At 42.0% G+C, this 27,575-nt stretch overlaps 2 protein-coding genes and 1 non-coding gene across 3 annotated transcripts; all 3 read left to right on the forward strand.

Moving 5' to 3' along the window:
• LOC115804610 (boLa class II histocompatibility antigen, DQB*0101 beta chain) lies at positions 1–1,707 on the forward strand. Its single transcript, XM_030765122.1, has 3 exons — positions 1–10; positions 1,025–1,300; positions 1,400–1,707. Exons 1-3 carry the CDS (start codon positions 1–3, stop codon positions 1,705–1,707), a joined length of 594 nt encoding a protein of 197 aa, XP_030620982.1.
• A 1,114-nt stretch (positions 1,708–2,821) lies between these two features.
• Positions 2,822–2,893, forward strand: trnaq-cug (transfer RNA glutamine (anticodon CUG)). The gene has a single exon. It is a non-coding gene; the product is annotated as a tRNA-Gln (tRNA).
• A 965-nt stretch (positions 2,894–3,858) lies between these two features.
• LOC115804305 (C-myc promoter-binding protein-like) lies at positions 3,859–27,558 on the forward strand. Its single transcript, XM_030764674.1, has 34 exons — positions 3,859–3,937; positions 7,450–7,776; positions 7,904–8,150; positions 8,854–8,923; positions 9,613–9,782; positions 11,161–11,423; positions 11,527–11,593; positions 11,685–11,743; positions 12,168–12,312; positions 12,432–12,607; positions 12,743–12,843; positions 13,686–13,901; positions 14,892–15,037; positions 15,239–15,274; positions 16,846–16,979; positions 17,166–17,298; positions 17,394–17,600; positions 17,767–17,895; positions 18,245–18,389; positions 19,057–19,164; positions 19,944–20,063; positions 20,246–20,378; positions 20,538–21,585; positions 21,796–22,039; positions 22,158–22,225; positions 22,715–22,890; positions 23,128–23,259; positions 23,443–23,623; positions 23,862–24,116; positions 24,540–24,657; positions 25,732–25,758; positions 26,231–26,393; positions 27,218–27,282; positions 27,422–27,558. The coding sequence occupies exons 2-34, from the start codon at positions 7,466–7,468 to the stop codon at positions 27,556–27,558; spliced, it is 5,730 nt and encodes a 1,909-aa protein (XP_030620534.1). The 5' UTR covers positions 3,859–3,937; positions 7,450–7,465.
• The last annotated feature ends 17 nt before the right edge of the window (positions 27,559–27,575 follow it).

Genomic DNA, 27,575 nt, shown 5'->3' on the forward strand with positions numbered 1-27,575 from the left:
ATGTGGACAGGTAAGATACAAATTGGAAAAGACAGGACGTTTAATCGTGTAGTCAGGAATATTTGTGTTTATGTTTGAGATGGATAAACAGTATTCAACTCATTGCACTGAAGCTGACATTAAGAGTGATACTGAAGTTTTGTTTACAATGTTGAAGGTTGCCGTGACAAGGAAGCCAAAAATGATACCGTGGGGCTGTACTCCGAAAGCGAGATTACTGCCTGGTTAAATGAACTCAGAGTAAGTAGTCAACCTCCTAATAGCAGAGCCCTATGGCTTTGTGTTGCAAGGAGAATGAAACCATAGGGCTCTTTTATTAGGAGGTTTACTACTTACTCTGAATTATTGAGTTTTCACTAAACCCGCTCTCTGATAAATCACCGCTGGAGAAGCCGGTTACCTCGCTTCGTAGTGCATCCCACAGCAATTCAGTGACGTTATGCTTGTATTCAATTTATAATTACTTTGCCACTCAGACGGTCTTGGGTGGTTTTCAAACTTCACGTAACTTACCGTAATGTTTTCTAATGTCATTGCTGTTCTCATATTTTCTTTTCTTTCTCTCTTTGTTTTTCTTTTTTCTTTTCTTTCTTTTTTTTGTAAAACACACGAAGAAAATGCTTCCTCCTGTCCAGAGCCATCCATAGTGCGTGTGTGTGTGCGTACGTGTGTGTGTATGTGAACGTGTGTGCGTGTTTGCACTGATTGCAGGATATGCTGTTATTTATAGAGGCTACACTCTTGCCCATATATTATTTTAATTAATGTATACAAGTTTTTCATTAATAATTCACAAAAAAATCAAATAAAAGCTTTTAATAGATTTTACACTTGATGTATCAAATATGACCAAGACTGATTAGAAATTTGCCACGCCATCTTTATGGTTCAGCAAAATGTCATTTTACTCCACTTGACAACTATTTCCCCTTGATGGCTTGTAGGCCTTATGTATCAAACCTCTCATCAATCTCACCCTATCATACATACTTGTCAAAGTCCTAATGTCTAAATCCATCTCTAGATTACCAGCGGATCAATGTCCTGGCTTACAGTAGGATGGGAGACAATGGGTCTGTAGACCAGGATGTGGTGGTGCAGGTAAATGGAGCCACTTTTGCATATTTTGACAAAGTCAAAGACACCTTTGTCCTTCGCCCCCATGCAAGTGCAGGATTTTCTGTGCTGGAAGACACAGATCAATCTTTCTGCAAGACAGAGGTGTTAAAAGGATTTTTTAGACAGACTCAGTACCTGCATAAGTTGAAAGAAGAAACAAAGTCTGCTAAGTCTCCTCTAGGTATGTTTTCTAATGTCATGTTGTATATTTGCAGGAAACAAATCTTTCAGGTATTGTTTCTATTATATGCCCAAATTCTCGTATCTGTTTTGTTTCTAGTTAGTCCATCGGTAAATATGTATTCCCAGTTTCCTGATGCACAAGGAAAACAAAACTACCTTTATTGCTATGCCACTGGATTCTACCCAGGTGACATAGAAATTAATTTTTTTCTTAACGGACGTCCATCCGCTAAGAAGGTCATGACCTCTGACTTGGTCTACAGTGAAGATTGGAAATATAAACTCTTCAGCTACATTGCCATCACTCCACAGCCTGGAGAGGAATATGCCTGTCAGGTGAAGCACAGCAGTATGTTAGAGCCCAAAGTGACCACATGGAGTGAGTCATCAGTATTTTACCTGTGATTTAATACAGATGGTCTTTGAATTGTCATTAACAATGAAGTATTTCATAACCATAACCCACTGCCTTTTATTTCTGTCTTTCAAGGGCCTGAATTCACTGAACCTGCTTTTGGAACAACTGCTACAATTGTTCTTGGATCAGTCTGTGGTATTATTTGTGGCATAGTTACTTCTTTACTAATCTGGGGGTGTAGCAGATCATAATACATATGTGTGTGTGTGTTTGTGTTAAGTGAGTTCACCAGACACTTCCCTCTATTATGTACAATACCAATAATAACATTTGGTGTACAGTGTAGTTGTCTCTGAATAGAACAGTGTGGACTGTTTCAATGAATGGGAAATCCAAGCAACTTGATCCAGTGCTGAGGTTACATGCACTGACGTGCAAGGAAGTATTTTTAAAATGTCAAATTTTAGTTTTATTGTGTGTTTTGTCAGTGAGCTGTATATGATGTTGAAAAATCCTTGGACTGCTCAATTACTGTTTATGTGCTATTATTTTTTTCCCTCTGTTTCACCCCTGTTACCAATGTCAGTGGCGTGCCTTGTTTGTTCTGATGAGTGTTTTGTTGAATGAAATAACTGTCCACAAGTTGTAAATAAAAAAAATCAGTGTTTATTGCTGAATTGATGTACAACTTTGGTGAATCAAATAAAGCAGAAACTACACAGAATATTCTGTACACACGAGATCAATGATATCCAATGATACATTTTCATACAAGTTGATTATAGTATTAATTGAAACTGCAATGTAACAACTGAGTCATTAAACCCCTTAAATCTATCAGTCTTACCCTCGCTGACCGAAATGCATCAGCCTATTTATTTATAGTATTTTATAATATAGTAATCCAATTCCGTCCTCTCTTCGAACCCTTTTAGTTATTTATTTGGTTAGACTCAATAAAGCGTGACGCAGCATGTTGATAACAACTGAAGAAAAAGATATTTTCAGTATATTTAGGGGTGAACGTCATTGTGTCTACTCCACAGTAAGAATCTGTCAGCAAAAACATAAAAAATAATTAAATAAAAAGGAAAAACAAACACTGGGCATGCTACAATTGAGAAAATTTTGTATACTTATGTCTGCCTTCGAATACGGAATGGTTCCATGGTGTAATGGTTAGCACTCTGGACTCTGAATCCAGCGATCCGAGTTCAAATCTCGGTGGAACCTATCATGTTTTCTGTTACGCTGTCTCACTGATGAGTGATACCATGAAAGGCAATGATGAATTTACAGGAAGTTCATAACAATGCTGTATGAGGAAAATGTCAATACTTGAAATTATAACCCCCAGTACGCATAACAGGAGGGCAGTAACACAGGTATACACAGCTGCGGCGACAGAAGTCTCGAGGAAGCTTAATAATATAAGAAAACAATCAAAACCTTTCACCCCTTTTCGGTCTCTTTGATCTGTTAAAATTTATGCATATATGACTAGTTTCTCATTTAGGCGCGGCAGGCGTCAATGATACTTCGCGAGAACCTCTTATTCTTACTTACCTCTTACCGCTTGAGGGCAAAATAATACACGAAATAATTAACACCCAAGGGAATTCCCTTGGTTATTGTTAATAATGGTTATTATTAATAATAACCATTTTATTCTTTTATTATATAGTTTGGTAAGCACCTTCTACTAAATTAGACAAATTAATCAGCAAACACAAAATCTGAGAGTTTTAATATTTTGTGAAGATTCTGTTATTCACAGAAAAAGTATGAAATATCAACTATCAACTGTGACAACTTCAGATAAATTAGCTATTACGTCTCTCCTCACTTTACTCTTTTTACTTTGTTTTTTAATACGGGCTTTTTCATGATAATGGATGTCGAACCGAAGTTAAACAAGAACATTATCAGGTCGAGAAACATTGCGATAAACGGGTTCAACATCTGTTTGGTTTGCATGAATGAACAGTTTCACTTGATTCAGCCATGAGAAAATGAGTAGTTTAGCCTCTTGGCTAAATGATAACCAGTCGGATCTCGTTTGGTAGAGCCGTGCAGTACCATTTACCAACACTGAAGACTGTCAGATCTAGTCGACTTGCCCCCCCGTAACAGACTGTTCTGCACATACTCAGCCTGCTAGCGGATTCTCCACTACAACCAAAATGGCGACATACAGTTCGAAGTCGGCATCACGAAGCGCTGGATAATAACGGATTGGTTGGAATTAGTAAAAACACATTTCGCGCAGAATTGAAGGTATGAAAATGCTGCTTACCAGCAATGCGAACCAGTAAACATTTTACGAGGACGTAAAGGTTTAATACGAAAATTGGTATGAAAATTAAATACAGGTTAACATTTCCACTCTTAACCGGCATGCTGTGAAGATTAACGTTAGCTAAACGAGCTTACTAACAAGTGTCTTGGCTTTGTGGTTAATTTAAAGCAAGGGAGTGCAATTTAATCTTTTTACATTACGTTGTGAAATGTCAGTCAGTGGGCTCGCTGTCATTGTCCTCTTTGGAATTTATTCCAAAAATGTTCATTAGAGGCATGTGTTACAGTAACTGAGAGTGTACTAGGCATTTCAGTTCGTTATATCGTGAAGCTCAGTTACACTTGATAAGTCCTTAGGGTGTGTCGTGTGATGTTGATATTGTCACTGTTTGATGGTTAACAATTCGTCAGATAGCTGCGTAGTAACGCTAGTACTGGTTGCTGGTTAGGTTTAAATTATTTGTTTCGCAGACTCCATTTGTTCTAGACTCAGTCCAGGCGCATTGGCGTTACTGTGTAACTTAGCTAAGTTGGTCTGTGGTTCGGAACCATATTTAGCGCGCTTCTGACAGTTTTTTTAACAGTGTTTTGATATCTGTTGCTTCTTTTCAGCCTGTACAGTGTTTTTGTCACCCTTAGTTGAGCCAGTTCTATTATGGAGCCAGCATCATACCACGTAGCTGTATTTGGTAAATGGAGGAAACATCTTTCGGGGAAAAAACCTCAAATGACCTTGTCACTGAAATTTTTCAGTAGACAGTCGTTATGACGGTGTTAAATGAAAGAATGATATTCTCGTAGTATGACCTTTCGGATGTTTAGCTAGTTTGGCGATTGTTGAAGATGGAAAAAGTACTTGGTAAGGATGCACGCTGACCTGAATATTCAGCGTCACCATGCACATACTAAAATGACGTTAACGTGAGAAAAAAACCCGATTATTTCAGATTGTTAACTAAATGTTTGCATCAGTCAGACCACCTAATCGTGTACCCTGTGGATTAGCAATTGGGCAGCAACCCTCTCTGTAGAACGGTGCTTCGCGCGCTCCTAACATTGTTAAATAGTTGTGTCTTCGCTGATAAAAGAGAGTTCTAGAGGTGACTCTTAAGGCATGTTTGTTCACATCGAGTGTCTCTGGCTCACACACATAATACATACCCCTGCTGCATACCTCAAGGGTGTTCTCTCTGTAACCCAACCCAGTAAACCGATCTCAGCATGCCTGCCAGTCAGCCCGCTGACGGTGGGCAGACATCTGGGGCCTTTGGTCTATCCATAATAGCAGGGGTAGGGTCGCAAGCAGGGCACAGCCCAAACGCAAGTCACCCCACAATGATCTGCGTATGTTTTAGCAGAAAAAGAGTTTGTGAAACTCTTGCATCTTTTGTGAAGACATTTCAGATGGATTTGATTGTGAATGCAGTTGGACTTTCAAGATTCTGTTAATCAGGGAAGCTTTGGGGGTTATTTACAACTTTTTTGTAGAATATATTCAGTGATGAAATGGTGCTTATTTGATCGTATTTTATGTACTAACATGTTATATCTTCATATTCTGAATGGTTTCAGAGTAACAACAGTCAGGTACCATAGCACATGCAAAGGGTCATACGCAAACGAAAAATCTGTGGCACCAGGGAGTCCCCCCACCTTTGAGTTTAGTTAAGATTTAGTGATCTGTCGGTGGGGGATTCCAGTAAAAGTACTGCTAATGTACAACAGATGGTAATAATAGTATCACAAATTAAATATTAATATTAATTATAATATGAATTAATACTAAAACATTAAGTAAAGAATATTTATCAGATGAACTGAACTATCTCAATAAGAAGTTGTAAAAATTATATTAAAACATTGATCACTTTATAGCATACACATTTGTTTTCTGTTTGTTCTAGTTGGCTTTTTTCCCCCAAGAATCTCAACTTCATCTGTTATATACTGAAGACATTCCATTGTCTAGTTTTATTATGTAAATCATGTGTCTGTTATTTTCTATTACAATCTTGCAATCATTAAGAACATTTCTCATCTTATCTCTGCGAGGGACCAGGTACTCCTCTACATCTAAATCTTATTTTTTTTAGTGCAGTGTAAGTCCGATTTTTGTTATATGTGTATCTGTGCGTGTGTTTGTGTTTGTTAGTGAAAGGCCTAAGAGCAGGTGGTGCAGCATAGTACAATGAATGGATCAAGCTCTATATATAGTCTTTTATTTCCAGTGTCATTCACAGACCGTGTTATATTAATAGCAGTAGAGCAGTATTTTATGGTCTTGGATTCTGTACACAGTTCAGTGCAGCTCACAAGCAGTCAACTAGTCTCAGTGAGAAATGGAGTGGGGAGCTGGACTGACTTTTTTACACATAGATGTTAGAGGCAACGCTTAGTCTTCACTCGAATCCATTTCCCAAGGTTTTGAGGGTTTATTAATTTATTACCCCTCAAAAGTAGGGTACTCTTTGATCACAGACTGTAAGTTGGGTTGAAAAACCAAGCCTGTAACAAGTACAAGTCTTCGAATCCCTCATAGTTTTAGTGACAATGGTTGTGGTCAGACTTTTTGTTGTGAACAGCATTTGTACCAGTGATGAGTGGTTGTGATCAATAGAAGATGAAAGTATTAGAAATATTCTGTAGTAGTCTAGCTTTGTTAAAAATAAGTTAGTCAAGAATATATCCCTATTGCTCTGTGTAAACAGTTTGAAAAGTGCAGTAGTATGAAAGTGTGGATGGAGGTATACAAGTATGGGGAAATTGGCAGGGGAACAGAAAAGAAAAGAGAGCAGGTAACTATAAAAATGTGTAGACCTACGTCTTAAATAATAGGCTACTAATCACTTCTGCACATAAAATCTTGAATGAATCTTCTGTTTCCTGCCACATCTTTAAATGTTCATCTTTTTTACATTCTGTCTGCTGAGATATAATTATCCTCTGAAATAGCGAACAGTAAATCACCAAAAGTCCGTCTGCTAGGCACAGTGACAAAGGGCTCCTTGGTTTCTTGCCTGACTCAGTATATCACAGGCATTTTAACAGGTTTCTGTCTGAATCCAGACTCTCTGTCATTCTGCCTCCTTCCCTATTTTGAATGGGTGTTTTGTCAACAACAGCAACAACACCACACACACTTGTTAGATATAAGTAAAGCTATGAGTGTTCTTTGTAGCCCCTGGTGTCTTTATGACTGTGACGCGGCGTTTTTGAGAAAAAAAAGTTGAAATGATGAAAATGTACTGCTTTGCTCTGAGAGTCCCTTTCACTGTGGTCTATTTAGGGTTTTGTACATTTTCACATTGTGCCCCAAAGCCAATATGTAAGACTCAGTTTGAGATTATCAAAGGAGTTCTTTAATTACAGTGTTATAATTAAAAGGTTTAGATTCCCAGAGGTGATGCTGATACAGACAGGTATGAAGTGCAGTTGTACTTCCCATGTGTAGTAACCACGTTCTCCTTGCCTTATTCCTCTTTTCTCTCTAGCAAGCGGGGATGGAAGATGATGGAAGACAGGGGTCCCCGAGTAGCTGACTATTTTGTGTTGGCCGGCTTAACTGAGACCTCCACTCCTTTGGACCAGGAAATCCACTTCCATGATGCCTGCCACAAAACTGCCCGACCCAAAACACCCATCACTGATGTCGCCGTGGTTATGCGATCGTTTGGCGAGGAAGTTCCACCAGGATACACTTGTGTAGAAAAAACACCCACTGGCCTCTCAGCCAACCTGAACAATGGCAGCTTGATGGCCCCCCAGATTTATATCTGCTACAGGCGAGGCAGAGACAAACCCCCCCTTACCGACATAGGGTGAGTCACATAGTGACAGAGAGAGAGACCTAGAGAGTGTTGGTTAATGGCGTTATTTTTGTATGGTCTCAGATCCACCTGACTCTTTCTTTCTCTTTCTCTGTCTGTCTCTTTCACTGCATCTCAGTGTGTTGTATGAATGGAAGGAGAGGTTAAAACAAGGCTGTCACATCATCCAAACCACGCCCTCTGGTCGCTCCGCCAACCTAAGTGGCACATCGTCCCAGCGCATATATATCACCTACCGCCGAGCCCCGGAGAGCATGTCTCACACCTCGCTGGCTGTAACAGACATCTGTGTCATCATCCCAGGAAAAGGGGAGACTCCTCCTCACACATTTTGCAGAGTGGATAGGAACCTCAACAGCAGCATGGTGAGCAAGAATATACACACTTACAGACACTCATCATCTAGCACAAAATGTTTTTGGGGTGTAACTGTGACCATTGTTTTTGATATAATATAAATGGAAGAACATGTCTTCCAAGGGTGCATGGTGGCGCAGTAGGTAGTGCCATCGCCTCACAGCAAGAAGATCCTAGGTTTGCATCCTGACTGGGCAGCCAGGGCCCTTTCTGTGTGTAGTTTGGGTGGGTGTCCTCTGGGAGCTCTGGTTTGTTCTGTAGTCACATAGACATGCAAGTCAGGTGAATTGAAGATACTAAATTGCCCCTGTGTATGAGTGTGTTTGTCTGTGTGTCTACCCTGTGATCGTGACCTGTCCAGGGTGTTTCCCTGGCTTTTGCTCCAGCACCCCCCACGACCCTAATTAGGATAGAGTGTGTGAGAATATATCCTCCTAGACAATATTCAAAACATTTTGAAATATTTGTGACTCTGTATATACTCTATACCCTTGCTCTGTTTGCATATTTTACAACAGCTACTACAATCTTCCTCATAAGTCCCCAAACATATATTGCTAGTATTTTTTTTTCTCCTGCACGTTTGTTGCTTGATATGTGTATGTTGCTCGATATGTAATTTGGTTGCTGATTTTGATTAATTACTTTTAAGCGAGCAGAAATAATCTTTTCAGATTAAGTTTTATAAGTTTCTCTCGTTGTCTCTTGTAGTGGGGTTCCTCTGTCTTTCTCTGCTATAAGAAATCTGTGGCCAAAACCAACTCAGTTGCATATAAAGCAGGTTAGTGGAACATGCTCTTTTAAAGGTTTTGGGAGAAAAAAGGTAGAACACTCACCTGAATTATTGGTAAAGCTTTATAGATAGTGGGCTCTCCTGCCATATATGTGGCTTTTTATTTGTCTTTTTTCACTCAAAGAGAGATAGTCAGTGAACAACTAAAAGTAATAGTATTTGAAGCACATATAGTCCCTCATAATTCTGAAATTCTGTTTAAATACTTAGATTGGTGATCTGTTTTGTGTTTGTGTGTGTGTGTGTGTGTGTGTGTGTGTGTGTGTGTGTGTGTGTGTGTGTGTGTGTGCATGCGAGCGAGCATGGATGTGTGTGTGTGCATGTTGTTTGGGTGTGTGTGTATGTGGGGACGGGCAGTGACTCATTCAGAGACTGTTGTCACTCTTATCTGATTTGAATAGTGATTGTTGTAAATTGCTCTCCTTCTTGTGTCAGTGAATGAAGATTATGTTGCGGTTGCATAAGTAACCTTGTAAAGACAGCTTTGTATCAAACACACATAAAGAAAGTCCATAGATAATTATCATATTGTCATGGTTTTTTTAGTTCACCTAGTTGTAATTTCATGTCAAAGAAGGGCGCTGTACTTAAATTTATTGTCTTAAAGTCTTAGGTCTCTGTAGCAAACATGCGTGTGTGATTATGTACGCGTGTGAGTGTATGTCTCCTTTTTTCAGGTTTGCTTAGCCGGTATCCCGAGGAGGACTATGAGTCGTTTCCATTACCAGAGTCAGTGCCACTTTTCTGTTTGCCCATGGGTGCTACCATTGAGTGCTGGCACCCTCACACCAAATATTCACTACCTGTCTTCTCAACATTTGTTTTGACCGGCGCCTCCGGGGAAAAGGTACGCTGGTAGATATGCAAGTTGTAGCTCAAACCCTACACAGACTCATCTGATTCTCTGGATCTGTGTTAGAGTAGTGCTGCAGTACTATCCCAGGACAAGGATCATCTACCCATGCACCAAACAGAGTGCTCTGGTTTTAGGGTTATTAACTGCAAAATGGAGTGTTGGATTATGTTAAAATTAGGCCATGCAGAGACATATTCTCTTTTTTTTTTTTTTGTTTCTCTGGGAGAGGACATTTGATCAAAATGTGTATAGGATCAAAAGATATAAATGCCTTTCTGCAGTTCATGAATATCTGTTAAATATCTGTGTTGCCTGGAGGAATAAGTAAATCTGTTGTCTTGGTTATGTTTGTAGGAGACAGACTCAGTGAGAAGATCAGTATAGCAGGTCTTACTTTTGATCACTCTGCAGTAAAAATATTCCAGAGAAACATTACAAGGACACATGCACACAGAGACAGAGAAAGTGGGTCACACTCAGAATTTTCTCTCTGACTCTGTTAGCCGGAGAAACAGATAAAGACAGAGATAGAGAGTGCCGCTGCATCACAGCTACCAAATGTTTTTAGAGCACACACACATTCATACCTACACATTCCCTTTGTAAACACCACTCTCAGTTGTATGAGCAACAGAACTGGGACAGTGGAGTAAGGTTAGTGAACTCTTGCTTACACAGGGCTTTGGGGTAACAGGCCTCAAACATAAGATAAACAGTGCAAAGCTGTTCTGTCCTGTGGGGCTGTACGTGTGTAGGGTGTGTGTGTAAAAACAGTGTGTGCTGTGTGTTTTCTCTCTTTTTGTATTTTTTAATGAGGAGGACTCTTGCTGGACCTGCTATAGGGCAGACATACCTGTTGTTTACATAAATCTAATGTAGGATTCTACTTTAACAGAAGGTTGCTGTTAAAACTGTTTGACTGCAGTGTTTGGGAGTGGGGTGAGATGGCTGGCTTCATGTCCCCATTTGACAGCTCAGCTGAAGAATCAATGGGAAGAGGAATAGTTTCAGAGTACAAGACTAAATGAAACTGTCTGGGGAAAAGGCAACAGGGTTGGGTCAGTGGCCCAAGTCAGTGCTACAGAATAATTCATATCTGTACCCATTAGAGAGCAGTGTGATGCCTTGATTTTTTTAACAGTAAATTTACCTGTTTTGTGTGTGTGTGTGTGTGTGTGTGTTTGTGTTTGTGTTTGTGTCTGTGTGTATATGTGTGTGTGTGTATGTGAGTGTGTGTGTGTGTGTGTTTGTGTCTGTGTGTGTGTGTGTATGTGTGTGTATGTGTATGTGTGTGTGTGTGTATGTGTGTGTGTGTGTGTGTATGTGTGTGTGTGTCTGTGGGTGTATGTGTGATGTGTTGTTGATGCAGGTTTACGGTGCAGCCATTCAGTTCTATGAGCCTTACCCTGAGGAGCGTTTGACTGAAAGACAGCGAGTACAGCTGGGATTACTAAATCTGGAATCTAGATCCACACATCCCCCAAAAAACAATACACACACGCCGAGAGCCGTCCACACCAACAAGTGCATATGCTTACTCTCACATTGGCCCTTCTTTGACGCTTTCCGGAAGTTTTTGACTTTCCTTTACCGTTACTCTATATCCGGCCCCCATGCTCTACCCATAGAGAAGTAAGAGCTGAATTTTCACATTTTTCTCATTTGTTTTCCTCTCTTTTTTCTCTGTTTCGATAAGTATTCATGTCTTTGCTCTTCCTATTCCTGTCTCTCTCAGACACATCTCTCACTTCATGCACAAAGTACCATTCCCTTCTTCCCAGAGGCCACGGATCCTTGTGCAGGTAAATCTTGTGGGTGCTCTCATTCATCCTGATATGTGGTTGCTATGGTGACAAATGGTGCACTGAAAAATCACTTGTTTTCATTATACAGTTGTCTCCTCATGACAGTCTGCTGCTGAGCCAACCTGTATCCTCTCCTCTCCCTCTCAGGTACACTGTTTTAGGGCTCTCTCTCTAGGGTTGTGGATAGGGGTTAGCATGAAGGTCAGAGAATTGGTGACGGCATATAATGGACACACAATGAAAATTATAATGGTTGTCTTGGGAGAAAGCTCTTTTGGATGAGTTTCAATATGAGTTTATCTGTGATCAGGAAATACAAGATAGAAAGCCTTAGCCACATGTTAAAGTTGCTATCTTTTGTAAAAACAATTACGAAAGATAGTAACAAACAGACAATGGCATCAGACAGTCAGTGATGGTATCCAAAGCCAAGAAAAGCAAAAGGTTTTTTTTTTTATGAAATCCACAGGCATTTTGCTGTGCAGGACATAAGTGTGAATATTCAGAGTAATTTGTTTGTATTTTGATTGTGTGTGTTTGTTTTTTCTGTGTCTGGTGTGTGGGTTTTTAGTGGAGGTCGGTTCTCCACACTCCTGCAGAACCTGGGACCCGAGAATGCAGTGACGCTTTTGGTCTTTGCGGTGACAGAACATAAGATCCTGGTGCATTCTTTACGTCCAGCTGTTCTGACCAGCGTTACTGAGGCCCTAGTATCTGTAAGTACACTTCCGCTTTGTCAGTAAGTAATATTGTGCTTTGATGGTTGTATGTCTAGGTATAAAAGTCTCTCCCTGAACAGAACCAGTTTAATGTGCTCTCTGTCACAAACTCACAGATGATCTTCCCATTCCACTGGCCATGCCCATATATACCTCTCTGCCCACTGGCATTGGCAGATGTGCTAAGTGCCCCCTGCCCATTCATTGTGGGAGTTGACTCAAGATATTTTGACCTCTATGATCCTCCACCAGATGTCAGCTGTGTGGACCTAGACACAAACACCATCTTACAGTAAGTTTTGCGTCAAAACCCTTTCCCATAATTTTTTCAGGTTAACTGAATTTCTAATATATTTTGGTCCTGAGAATTTCAAAAACCTTCTTTATTTTGTTTTGTGTGTGTGTGTGTGTGTGCGTGTATGATCAGTACTGAAGACAAGCAAGCTCTGACCTGGAAGGTCCTGCCAAAGAAGGCCTGCAGAAACTTGATGAACGTCCTTGACAATCTCTATCAGGAACTAATTGAAGGTATTCTAGATGTGGAGGGAATGAGGAGCAGTCAGGGTAGCAGACTTAGCACATCACCTGACAGCTCTGCACTCTGTGCACAGATAGGCGAAAAATGAGACGATGTTACATCTGCAGTTGCCTGCTAGCTCCTCTGTTATATACACCAGAGGTTTATGAGGATCAAGAATCACATTCAACTCAATGTGCTTTTTTGAAACACAGAAATGAGTCAGTTGCCCTTTCAAAGCTGCAGTGACGTGACAAATACATCCATTGACTTGCTTTTGGTGAGGGTGCCTCACTGGCCAATTCACATGCAAAGGTCAAGTAAAGTAGGTCACAGGTTCTCTACCTTAACCACTTGAAAACACAGCGTGGCTTGACACAGTCACACCAGTTCTCCTATCTCTTGTCCCCATGCACAATCTATAGAAGTCACCATGTTAAGTTTCCAGCTCATATTTATGTATTTCCATTCAGTATTCACTCACTTCATATCCTCATTGTAAATGCTTTCACACGTATTCCCGTTTAATACTTGCTCGCATTCTCATTTTATATTTACTCACTCCATGTTCCCGTTCACTCCCTCTCATTCTCATCTACTCTTCACTGATTCATATTAACGTTTACTCACTCACGCTCTCTTTCTCCCACTCGCATACCATTTACTGTTCACAGACTTATCTCCAGTATACTCTCTTAACTCACCTTTTCATTTATTATTTTATTATTTATAAAAAACATTTTGTAATCCTTTTGTTGTGACGATATTTGTTTATTGTGTGGTTTACCATTTGTCTCTGTTCCTTACGTGTATCTGTGTGTTTGCACCTGTGTCTCTGTGTGTGCGTGTATAGGTCAGAGACCCAGAGATGACATTCTTATGGACATGTCTGTGATGGAGTTGGAGCTGAGCAGTGGTAGGAGTTTACAGACTGTGGAACTGGAGATTCAGGAGGCTTTTCTGCGTTTCATGGCGGCCATCTTAAAGGGCTACCGCTCCTATCTCCGCCCTATCACCCAGGCCCCCTCTGAGAAAGCCACCGATGCCAGCTCACTGTTTGACCTGCAAGGTGAGCAGTGCACAGATCATCGGCAGAACATCTGTGGTATTGTTAAAGCATCCTGTATCGGCTTTTGGTACAGGCAAACTCTGGGTGCATGTTTAATCACGTTTAATTCAGTCTTAGTGAAATAAACAACGGATGTTAAAATGACCAATACTGTCACTGACATTTACTACTGAAAGATTGTATTTGTGGTTATGAGGAGGCTCAGGACTGGTTCACCGGTACCTGCAGACTGACCAGCCAAACGATGCAAAACGCAACCAAGCAAAGCTGAGGCTATATTATTAGGGCTTAGTTGGTAGGAGACCTAAATCACACTGAGTGATGTGTGTGTGTATATGTCTGGGTATATGTCTGTAGTCAGGCATGAGTTACCTTTGAATAAATACCCACTGACTTTACCGCTCCAACATTAATCTTGCATCCAGCAGGAAAAAAAAATCACTTTAGATAAACTGAGACCTCATTGAATGTTACATAACCACTTCAGCAGGCTAAGCTATGCTCTCACACCAAGTGTCGATGTGTGTGCTTCTGTAGGAACACTGTTAGTGGTGTTGTGGAGTAGGACTTAACAAACAAATCCACACTCGCAAAAATCATGTTAAGAGGTTATGTAATGTTTTTAAGTAATTTGTGACTGAGTACATTCTCTGTGACCTCACTTTGGGTTTGCATAAATTGTGTACACTCATTTACATTAGTGTCACTTAGAACAGTTGGAAGCTTTTGATGAGATAGTGTTACTGCTGTTATGTTTGCATGTGAGCGTGCATGTGTCTGAGAGAGAGATCATATCGGAAATTCTGATGAATGTTGTGTCTAATGAGGAAGTCTCCCTTGTCTTACAACCTTAGTGTCCTTTTTTAGAAGCTCTTAACCTTTATTTTCTTTATTAGTTTTCCTCAAAATGTGTAGACAAATGTATTGACATAAATAAACTTCTCCATCTCTGTTTATGTGACTGTTTATTTACTGTTTCACCTCCGGCAGGTTTTTTGAGGAGTCGTGATCGCTCTCATCAGAAGTTCTACTCTCTCATGACTAAAACTCAGATGTTCATCCGTTTTATCGAGGAGTGCTCCTTTGTCAGCGACAAAGACGCCAGCTTGGCCTTTTTTGATGACTGTGTTGAAAAGGCAAGTTAAAATTGGTCAATGTTTTGTCTTTTGCTGTTCTTTCTTTCTCTTCTGCTTCTTATCATACCCTGGAGCCTAATCAAAAAGGATATGTCCCTTCATTCCTTTATTCTTAAATGGACTTTCTCTCTCTCTCTCTCCCTTCCTGTATTTCTCACCTTCTTTCCACTGTCCCTTTCCCTGCATGGCTTTGTGAAAAAGCTTTACAGTGCGGAGCGATGTGCCGACAGACCTAAGGTAAGCTGATAGTGAACCTCCTTTAGCACACCAAAACTATAATCAGTCATGCAATGTAGAGTGCTGGTGTGTCTGTCTGACTGTTAGGTAAATTACTCAGTCTCCTCTCTAATGGGCCTGTGTTTTAGCTACAGTGGATTTTCTGCAGTGAGTGAAATATTAGGTCTGAATTTTTCATAAGTACAAGGAGGGGCCCTCTCCCCCCGTTCTACGGAAGTGTGGATGTTCTGAGCCACTTTAAATCTTCCATGTTCTTCCAATACCCTTCCTCTGACAGACATACTTACCAACGTACACAGACACAAGACACAGGAACATGTGACACATTTAACACACAAACCCAATCCCTAAAATGCATACTAAAGTGACAACTGCAGGAAAAAAATAAAATACAATATACAAAATACAACAAATGCAATGTACAAAATACAACAAATAAAATAAAATACACAGGGCATATACATCACAGTCAGCATATGTAACCTAAGACTGGGAGTTGATTCTCACACAAACCATTTAGAATCTCTGTGATCACACACACTGTGAGTGGTGAATTTAACCCATCCTATACACACACTGGTAGTGAGCGCACACACACCAGGAGCAGCACGCCTTCACCGAGGGGGGCAGTTGGGAGTTAAGTGCCCTGCACTTCAGCCATGGATGTTGTGGGAGGGCAAAGCACTGTTCACCCTCTCCCCCCTCCCACATTTTTCCTGCTGGTCCCAGGGATTGAACCGCAACCCTCCGGTCACACGCCCACTTCTCTAACCATTAAGCCACAGCTGCCCCATCAGAGCACACTGCCTAACTCCCCGGGCGCAGAGGAATGCTGCCCACTGCTCCTGCGTCTGTTGTGTGTTCACTACTGGTGTGTTGGATGGGTTAAATGCAGAGACAAATTCACTGCTCACTGTTCACAGTGTGTGTGCAATCACGGAGACTTTACTTTACTTACATCAGAGCACACTGCCTAACATCAGAGCACACTGCCAGATGCAGCCTGCGTACTGCCAGATGCAGCCTGCGTACTGCCAGATGCAGCCTGCGTACTGCCAGATGCAGCATTGTTCTGCAGCTATAGTTTGAATACAGCGATAGTGCCAGTGCTAGTCTACACATATTTCTTTGCCACCCACAGCATTCTCCATGCAACCTCAGGCACACAAACAGCCCCTTTGTTCTCTGGAGGTGTCAGTGGTTGTTCTAGGTTGCTACTTCATTGCAAGTGAATCAGTTTTCAGTCTTCATTTCTCTGTTGTCTGAAAAAAAAAGTCAAATGAAAAACATTTCAGTTCTCTGTTGTCTTTCACGCACATCAATTTTTTGTCAGGAACTATCAGTTTTTCTGCTGTAAAATGTCTGATCTTGTTACTTTCTTTTACATTCCTATTTACTTCACCCAGCACTGTTGTAGTATCGTATGTGCAAAGCTGGGAAGTGAAAACACAGTCTCTCTAAAGAACTTATAACGAAGTCCCTCACAAAACGCACCTGAACACCCAAGATATTGCCCATAATATAAACATATACTACATAAGCTCAAATGATTAATGCTGTGTGTGTTTTAGGTTGATGGTGACCGTGCAGATGAGAGTCGGTTGATTGAGCTGGATGAGTCTCATCGTAGTGAACACACAGTCTTCATCACTCCTCCTGAACTACCACCTCTGCCTGAGGGGGAAGAGCATCCTCTCCACTACAGGTACACCCGCATTTAGCCTTAATACAATCATTACTGTTGGTTTCCTTTGTGTGTATGTATTAGTGTGACTGTATTTTAGTGTGTGTGTGTGTGTGTGTTTGGGATTGGGGGGCTCTTATTTTGTAATGTTTTTTTATTTTGTAATTTATTTGTGAGTGTTCATCTCTCTTTCTGTATGTGTTACAGTTACAGTGGATTCCCTGTATTAACCGAGAAGCTGTTTGACCGAGTTGATGGTTTGCGGACACATGCATCACTCCTTGCGTCACGTCAAAGTTGCCCCACCAGTCCTGCCCCCATGTTCCGACGAACAAAGCAGGTCAGACCCGCCCATGCTGACCATTCATGACTGTTTATCAATATTCTCATGAAATGCCACTTTATAAGTGTAAATATGCTTCCTCTTTCCTGTAGGAGATAAAGTCAGCACAGAAGATGGCTAAGAAATACTCCTCAGTGCCTCAGCTGTGGTCTAAGTGCCTGCTACGACACTGCTATGGGCTTTGGTTCATCTGTCTGCCTGCGTATGTTAAAGTGTGCCACTCCAAGGTACGGGCTCTACGGACTGCGTATGACGTACTGAGGAAGATGCAGGCCAAGAAGCTGCAGCCACCAGATGAGGTAACTCATGCAATCTGCAGACAGAGTTTCGTAATAGCGTACGGGCAGTAAATGTACTCAGATGCTGAGTGTACAGATGTCAGCAGATATGTCATTAGCCTCTTTACCTTTGGTCTGTGTGTATATGTTAATGCGTGTGAACTGAACTGTGTGTATTATCTTGTAGGTATGTTATCGTGTTTTGATGCAGCTCTGTGGCCAGTATGGTCAGCCGGTCCTTGCCGTCAGGGTTCTGTTTGAGATGAAGAAGGCTGGCGTTCATCCAAATGCTATCACCTATGGATATTACAACAAGGTAAGGTCATCACCACAGTAACAAAAGATGAGCTGTCTCCTTCAATCACCTTCACCTACTGCCCCTGTACACCATAAATACCACTAGGTCCTGTCCTATAGTGCAAATATAGGCTGTGGCAGAAATTTAAGAGAGGTTTGCAGTGACAAATTTAGTAGGCACTGGTATTACCCTGAAGATCTTATTGTCTTATGTTAGACAGCACACTCCTAGCTGCCCCCTCTAGCATTGTAGTGTTGTGACCTCGGCCTGTGTATTCATTATGCTGCCATAATAAACATATAACACTATCTACTCCAAATGGCGTTTGTAAGTTTGACTCAATGTTGATGTGTGTGTTTGTCATTAGGCTGTGTTAGAGAGTACCTGGCCCTCCAGCACTAGAGGAGGATACTTTCTGTGGCTGAAACTGAGGAATGTTATTTTGGGGGTGGCTCAGTTCAGACAGGCCCTAAAGAAACAGCAGCTTCATGCCTCACAAACCCCTTTATCAGGTAACAGTCTCACACATGCACAACCAGTGCAGTAGCATGTAGGCTTGTTTGTTTATTTATGTGTTTATTTGAAGTGAAATGGCTGCCGGTTGTTTTGTTTGTAGCAGGTGCTCTTCAGAGGAAGGGATGCTTAGCGCGATGGTGTTGCACGTGTTTCCTTTGAGTGAGAGAGCATGATGTTATTTATAAAAAAGAGGGAAAAAAATCAGAGTTGTTGGTTTGTAGAAGATATGGGTTTTATCTCATCAAGAGATACTGGAAATGCTTTTCATTAAGCTAGTGACTGATAATTGAAGACAGGCGATTCAAGATGAAAGCCACAACCTTTGTGGCTGTTAAGTGAGAATATAAAGTTTCCAGTGAAATTAATTTCTCTTCCTCCATCTAAGGCATTTTGCGAACAAATCTTACAACCAGCATTGCAGAATTAATAATGTCATGAAGGATCTTTATAAACTACACTCCCAGCTACAGGCTGCTCATACAGCCCTCATGTTGACTGTGTTGGATCAACAAAACTTTGACAAAAGAAAATAAGGTTATGCAATTCCAGCCAGTAGGAGTCGTGTTGTTCACTGGTTTAAGGCTGTGCGGTGTGTAGAGTGAGCTGATGCTGGGTCTTGATATTGGCTGTGCTGTTGTGTAACATCCTGTTGTCTCTGAGCAGATGGCAGTGACATGGACGCTCTGAGTCAGGCCAGCCTGGAGAGCTCTAACGACACTAACCCAGGCGACTTACACAAAGTAGATTCCACAGACGATAGATCTAGTACAGGTACAGCAGCCAGCCTTCATCACCTTCATCATCATCATCATCATGGCAACCCTCCTCTGTCACTCAGACTTTGTTTTCCCTCCTTTTCATTATTTCCATCATGTCACCACCTCCTTGCCTGCTATTTATGCTGTGCTCCTGTCTTCCTCACCCTTGCCTTACTATTTGTGCTTGTGTGTGGGTGTGTCTGTGTGTGGGTGCGTGGGTGGGTGTGTGTGTTCTGCATGTAGTCAGCCTGGGCTCAGAAAATCACACATCTCTCTCGTACTGGGTGTGTTCTGATTCTGGAGAACTCACCCAGATCTCAGGTAACTATCTGTCCTTCTCTTTTCTCTCTTCTTCACCTTTGTTTAATGTCCCCACACCATGTTCTGCACTCTTTCACCTCTCTTCTCACTCCCTCTTCTCTTGATTATTCATTACAAGTTTGAATATACATTGAAAGCTTATTTTCCAAATATCAGTAATAACTTCATTTTGGCTCTACAGAAATAGCTTATCTGCTTTCCTTTAGACTTTTAGACAGGGAGTCCTTGAAACATAAGCTATAAAACCTGCAGTAAACACAGCTGAGTGAAGCACCAAAGTAAAATATATTTAAAATTCTCTCTGTGTCTTACCGCTACAGATTATATAGACATGTCAGATTGTGAAATACGGTACAGTTCTGATCATACACAGAAAGGAGAAGACATGTCATCGAGGAATAAGTATTTGTATAGCGAAGAGTGTGCGCACAAATGTCTGTGCATGAATAACACTGTGTATTTGTTTGTTAGGTGATCAGTCTGATCTGGGCTACAACTCACTGTCTAAAGAGGAGGTGAGGAGAGGAGACAGTAGCGCAGCAGAACACAACACAGAGAAAGAAGGGAAGAAAGAGAGTGATTGCAGCTCACGTGAGATTCTCATCTCTTTACGTCTTTTATTCTTGATTTGATTTGCTCCTGGGGCTGTTCCAGGGAACATCATCTGCTCGTTCCCTCTCTACTGCCACCTACAACTGAGAGGTGATACAGCACATGTCAGTAGTCGCCCTCGGAATGAATCTCACCACTCCTGTTTGTGTGTGTTTTTATAGTCTCAGAGACTGAGAGTGCCAAAGGCAGCGGTGACTGTCTCCCCCAACTCGCCCTCACAGAGGTGTCTGCACTAGCCCAGCGACGCTCTGGCATTGTCCGTAGGAGCTGTCCATATGACAGTCAGCCAGAAAACCACAGCACTGGTCAGTGAATGACAACAAGACCAAAAAATATGTCATCCTCTTAGTTTCTTTCCTTGTCTTACTTACCCTTTACCTCTCTCTCTCTCTCTCTCTCTCCCTCTCTCTCTCTCTCTCTCTCTCTCCTCTCTCTCTTTCTCTCTCTCTCTCTCTCTCTCTCTGCAGATCATGTAGCAGGGCTACTCTTCTCCTCCTCTCTTGAGGACATTGGTGTGATACATGGCAGCAGCAGTCAGCACAGACCCCACCACAGTGTTTGCCAGGAGGTAGAAGACTCACTGGACTGGCCTGGTGTCAGAGGTCATCATCACAGCGATGAACTCTCAGGTGCCACTCCGGTGCTTGGCTTGGGTTTGAGTCAAGGTGAGACGGATCCTCACAGAATAGCAGACACTCTCGGAGAAGATGCCAAAATTCTTTCTGAAACCCTACAAAAGAGTAGGAGACCCAGCACATTGGATATCAGTGCAACACGCCACAAATCAGCAGAAAGCCAAGACAGGGACTCAAGCGACGATGACAAAGCAGACCCTGATGCCAATGCCATCTTTGCATTAGAAGATCTGGATCTAGAAGCAGAGAGTACGGCGGACAAGGAGGAGCAGAGTGTCCCTGTAGCTTGTGCAGTCAAGCGGACTGGCATTGAGGCAGGCTTTGACCCATTGTCACTCATGGCAGCTGAGTGTGCAAAGAAATCAGAGTCGAGTCATGATGAGCTCGACACGCCCATCGCCCGTCGCCACCTTGCCGAGGAGATTGAGATGTACATGAACTATATGGGCAGCCCACTCAGCAGTCGCGCCACCAGCATGGAATTGCCTGACCCCTCCAGCCCCCTCCTAACTCCCTTGATGGGATCACACCAATCCAGCCTGCCCCCTAGCCCTCCCCAAGGGATCAGAGTTCCCCGCTCCAATACTTACCACACACCGGCGCACACACCCTCCCAAACCCGGGCGCGTCTCTGGTCCTCTCCACCTTGCCCACAAGATGCCCCTCGGCGCAGCGAGGTGGAGAAAGACCTGGCTGGATCGGTTGTGGCATCCCCATCACCTTACTCCTCCTCCTTTGCATTGGACTCTCTCCTCACACCATCACTGGACGTTTTGAGGAGCAGTGTATTCTCAGCGGGGAAAGGTGTGGCAGAGAAAGCCAGTCGCTGGTATACTCGCTTGGCCACATACACCACACCCACAAAGGTAGAGGAAACTTGGCTTTAGCTAATTGGTTGTGCCGAGTGGACACTTAAGATTAATGACTTAATGACTTTGAGCAAGCAAAAATCTTTGCACAAGAACGTGGTCTACAGACCAGAAATGATTGAAAAGTGTAAGAAATTGTCCATTGCATTGAAGTCTGTTCTGTGAAAATTACAGTTAATGACAGGACTGTATTTCTGGACTACTTAGGATGGGATGTCAGATCGCTTGAGCGTATCACCGTTTGGGATTGGAGATGCAGACCGGGCCTCTCTACAGGGAGAGGAGGTTTTTCCAGATTCTGAGGGGGTCATCTCACCCCCGATAAACCCCCACACACCCAGACGCAGTCCCAGGAGGAGCCCCAGGCCGAGCAGAGTGGACAGCCCTGCCACACGTCCCCGACAGCCAGCCCACTCAGGTCATTCGCTTACTCTGCACAGTTCATTACAAAGCTGTCAGTATATTCAGATAGCATGAACATAAATCCCTCGGTTTCCCTCTCATCTCTTCCCATCTACCTATTCCTTCTCCAGGCTCCATCCTGTCCCCTCCTGGTTTTCCTTTGCCAGATAAGTCTGATCTTGGTTCCTCTTGCTATACCAGTAACACCAGCATCTTCCAAAACTATGCCATGGAGGTGAGAATTTCATCTTGTATCCTCATATAGATGACCCAACATCAAGCTCCTTAGAGGCTTCAAAACCAGCTAATATACTGTTGTTCATATTTCCACACACACACACTGTCAACCACTCAACACACATCAAAATTACATGCTGGTGCTAGCAATAGATTTATATAGCTACGTCTGTTAAACCACATCCAAGATAAGTGCCTCACAATTTTATAAACAAGGTTCTATAATGCCTTCAGACTTAATATATCTTCAGTGTGCTACGTCCATGAATCCTTTATTTGAGTATTATAACATATTAATGTGGTCCTGCAGTACTAAGGATGTAGATTTGGCTTTATCGGGACATTTTTCAGGCATTATAGTCATTCTTCAGCTAAAAGGTTGTATTGGAACCACCTGTCTTTCCCTCTTTCTCTCTCACTCCCCCCCCCCTCTCTCTCTCTCTCTCTCTCTCTCTCTCTCTCTCTCTCTCCCTCATATTTGTATCAGATTCTGATCTCAAGCTGTTCACGATGTAAGACCTGTGAATGTCTCGTGTATGATGAAGAGATCATGGCTGGCTGGACAGCTGATGACTCTAACCTTAACACCACCTGTCCATTTTGTGGAAACCCCTTCTTGCCTTTCCTCAATGTGGAGATCAGGGACCTCAGGGGCCCAGGGAGGTAGTAAAGACACTATTTCATTCTCATCTTTCCCCATCTAGTTATGATTCCAGAATAATATCCCTTTACTTTCTTTTTTAACACCACAAGATGTGAGGCCAAGGCAGAATACCACGCCTCAGTTTACACCGATGCTCACGTCCACACGTCCATCTGCTTATCTGTTAATTACCCAAGCTCCTTATCCACCAATGACTAATAGCCACTTCCTTCTCTCTCTTTATCTTCCTCCCAAAGGATGTTTTTGAAGAGTAGTCCTTCTACAGAAGAAGGTGTATCGTCCTCATATTCTGTTTCTACAGGTCTGGACACAGGCACATCCACTCTTTCAACACCCTGTCTCACGTCACCCCCACACCCAACAAACAGGTGCGCACACCAACACACAGAGATACACAGAGACACAGAGATACACTTTGAACTAAAGCAGGTGTAATTTCTTTAGTGCCACACTCACAAGTATAAAATCCTTCCTTAACACGGTAGAATTTTGTTAATAAGTCTTTTCCCTGTCTCCCCCCCTCCCCCCTCACTCTCTCTGACTAATTCCAGAAGCAGTTGCTACTCAAAAGGCCCCTGTATTGACATCCCTACAGAACGCAGACAAGGAGCTCTGTCCCCTGGGGCCTCTATGGCTCGCAGTGTTAGTGCTTTTGGGCCCCTGGAGGAGATGCCACGTCCCATACAGTGTGTCCCCTCCTCTAGCCTGCCCAGCCGCCTCAACAATGCCGCAGTGAGAGACACACTCGCATTTTCTCAAACAAATACACACACTAATATGGCTCAGTGCTCTTGAATTGACAGTATACATAATTATACAGTCATTCGCATATGATTTTATTTATATTTTCAACTTGCTCTGAATGCACTTATGCAATGCTCTTGAGCAGTATTCAGTTGTAAGGTTTTTGGTTCAGCTAGTTTGTTTAAATATCTGTGGTTCGGTGTTTAAGAGTTGCATTGTTTTTTAGGACCCCTTGAATATGGAGTGGCATCCACACCACCCAGAGCCCGTGACTGTGCCCTACCTGAGTCCCCTGGTCCTCTGGAAGGAGCTGGAGAGTCTGCTGGAGAATGAGGGTGATCATGCCATCTCGCTTTTTGCCATGGTAGACCAACACCCCATCATTTTCTGGAACCTTCTTTGGTACTTCAGACGTCTTGGCCTGCCAAGCAACCTTCCTGGCCTCATACTGACCTCAGAACACTGCAACAGAGGATCACAGGTATACATTAGCATTTATTCATTTGACAGATGCTTTCTCCCAAAGTAACTTAAATAACAGTCACATACAATATGTGCATGGCTAAGCTGACATAAGACAACAGTAAGTGCTTCAGTTATAAGTGTTGTCGTGCAGCTGTGAGTGTCACGAGACAAGAAATGCTGAGTGGAGCAGTGCTGAGTGGAGATGGGAACACCATGGTAAACCAGTCATCTCAGTAACTTTGACATAATTATGCCTGATAACAACACGTCAAAGTGTTGTTATGTGACCAGCCATGGAAAGAAGAAAACGTGCCTTTAATCATGGTTTGTCAGCAGTATAAGCTCTTGCACAATGTGGAAGCTGCATTATCTAAGGGCATAGAAATAGAGGAGCTTGTGTGAGTGTGTTTTCCTACTCTTATATTCTCCTGCTTAACAGATACCACGTGACTGGATGTCTGAGGACAGTAAGCATGTTCTAGTGCAGATCCTCTGGGACAACCTCAAACTGCACCAAGACCCCATCCAGCCTTTCTACATACTCTGGAACACACAGAGTGAGTCTACACACTTACTCACTTATTAGCCATGTCTATTGAACAGAACTTTTAAGATGGAGCAAGTTTAAACACCCTCCCTAACAGAAATGGGCTAGCCTTTTCAGTTGAACAGGAAGCTGGGAAATGGGAAGTTAATTACTCGGAATTAATCACGAGTAATGGATGTAGTCAGTCACACACTTGGGCTTTATATAGGTTACATCACTGTCATGTGATTTTTCTTTTTTTATCTATTTCTTTTTTTTTTTCATTCTACAGGAATGGCTTTGTTGTGCCTAGAGTGCTATAGAATAACTTAGACTTGAATATTTTGATGTTTTGCAATGTACACTAAGTGGCCATTTTATTAGGTACACCTACCACTGCCTGAAAATGGCTCAGTCCCACAGATAGTAGAATCTTGTAGAATCCATGCCCTGAAAAATTCAGGCTTTTCTGGATGCACATCAGGGGCCAGCTCCAGTATTAGATGAATGTAAGAGATAAACTGGCCAGTGAAAGTTTTAGAGCTGGTAAATTTTTAGAACCATGTTAGAAACAAAGAAGTCAGATTTTATTTTTGAGGACCATTAAAATTGATTGACTCCCATCCTAAAAACTCAGACAAAATGCAGGAAATCTCTGGTGCATATTAATCAGGTCTTAATAAGCATTCTGTGATGTACTTTGACACTTGAGAGTGGCAAATCACATTTTCATTCAGCACACAGAAAAGCAGCAGCAGCAGCATTTTGAATTGAATTTTGATGCAATTTTAACACAAGTTTTGATTAAAATAATTATGAGAGGTAGTGCTCATCTTGCCTACTCATGTAGCCTTATCACCTTTCACACACACAAACTTTCAGTCAGTTCACATATTTACGCAAAGTCCTGTGCAGCCTGACTGGTCGTATTTCAACATTGTATGATAAAGTGATAGTGCACACAAAGATTTGGTCACTGGCAGCGAGTGACAACATACCTGAAGAATGTAGACTGTCTGGGCTTTAGAAGCTCCTGTCTGTTTGCAGCCTTTGTGTGTTTGTAGCTGGCAATTCCTCACACTCTGTAACCCATTCTGTCCTGCAGGTCTTAACTGCACTCTTTTTCTCAAGAGTGAGTGATAGTTCTGCCTTTCTCTTCACCCGACAGCCATTCCATGTACCTTTATTTAATTCTTTCTTTTCATATGGCTCTTTCAATGCTTCCTTGTGGCTGAATTTGTTTTAGTGTTGTGAGCAATATGTGTGATGTTGATGTTTACTTGTGTGTTTTAAGTGTTAATCTATATTTGCAAACATTATTGTTTTTGTGACGGTCTCTTGGCTTACCCTGGTCATCAGACCATTTTAAGGTTAAATCAGCTTTGGAGTTCACTTTGAACTGAGATTTTAATCACGCTGTAAATCTCGATGCCCTTCTTTGCATGCTGAGAACAGTAAAGCTATCTTTTTGTACTCTGTTTTTGTTGCCTTTTTATTTTGCATATCAGTGGTGTTGGGAAGCCTTTATGAGAATTTTAATAGCAGCTTTTTTTTTTGTCTCTTTGTGTGTTTGTGCGCATGCATGCATGTCTGCATATCTGTAGGTCTTAGTTACCCTGTGTGTCGACATGTGTCCAAGGAGGAAAGCGTGTTTGGGGAGGAGGTGCTACAGAGTGTGGTTAAAAGCATTCAGAAGAATGATGTCTACACGCCAATGTGCCGTTTACTCCAACTCCTCGCAAGCACTCTGGGAGTGCGAAGGCAAAGGTAATCGCACCTGTAAACCACAATGTGCAGATGCTTGTCTGCACATGTAAATAAACACACATCCCTTTAGCTTAGCAGTGCCCAAACTTCTCTGCTGGCTTTCTAAAAACGTGAATGAATGATGAGCCATGGGCCAAAGTAAATAAGCAAAATAGATTCCATATAATTTGCGAGATCAGAGTGGTCATGATAATACCTAGTGCAATAGGGGATATGCTATAAATAGTTGAAATACTCAACATACAGGCAGGAGAAAAGCTAGCCTGAGAGTGATTTTTCAGCTTAAGACAGACAGTAGGCTTTTGGCACTTTGGTCTTGTCTTGTGCACATTTTTTGAGTACGCTGAAAATGTGTTGGCATGTTAAATGTGGTAACATTGGCAAACAGCAGTTCACTTTTAAAGAGGTTACACTGCTCTATTACTCTTCCTTGTAAGAAAAGTTTTATTCTGTAAAGGCACATCTTACAGAGCTCTCCCTGGCACTATCTCTTCAGCTAGATTAGCTTATAGCTAGTTTCTGATTTTTTATTTTTTTCCTGAGCTGTCTAGATCCTTGAAGCTGCAACTGTATACTAAAACCAATGACCTTTATTGTGACCTTTATCCAATGACCTTTATTGTGACCAGTGACTTTTATCCAATCAGAAAAACCAGAGCTTTGTGATTCATGCTCATAATAGTGATGCTAGTAATGACACTGGTGTCATAACTGGTAAACACAGACGAGCCAAATGAAAAGTCATCTAAAGCCATATTGGCTCTGGGGTCACACTTTGGGCAGTCCTGCTCTAACTCATGCAGTCCCTCTGTCTGTCTCTGCAGGAGTTTATACCGAGACATCCTCTTTCTCTCTTTGGTCGCTCTTGGCAAAGATAACATTGACATTGGTGAGTACTATGCATCAGAACACTAAAGCTAATTTTTGAATATTTGGGGGAAAAAAGTAAAATTTTTTCAAAGACAGAAGAGACATAAAAGTCTCTCTCCCTCTCTCTCTTGCTGACTCATATGTTTTGTGTCTCTCAGATGCTTTCGACAGGGAGTATAAGGTTGCGTATGACCGTCTGACCCCATCTCAGGTCAAACTCACACATAACTGTGACCGGCCACCCAGCACAGGAGTCATGGAGTGCAGGAAGACTTTTGGGGAGCCGTATCTATGAAAATTCTTTCTTATACT

Source organism: Chanos chanos, chromosome 2 (assembly GCF_902362185.1).
Source record: "Chanos chanos chromosome 2, fChaCha1.1, whole genome shotgun sequence".
NCBI classification, from domain to species: domain Eukaryota; kingdom Metazoa; phylum Chordata; class Actinopteri; order Gonorynchiformes; family Chanidae; genus Chanos; species Chanos chanos.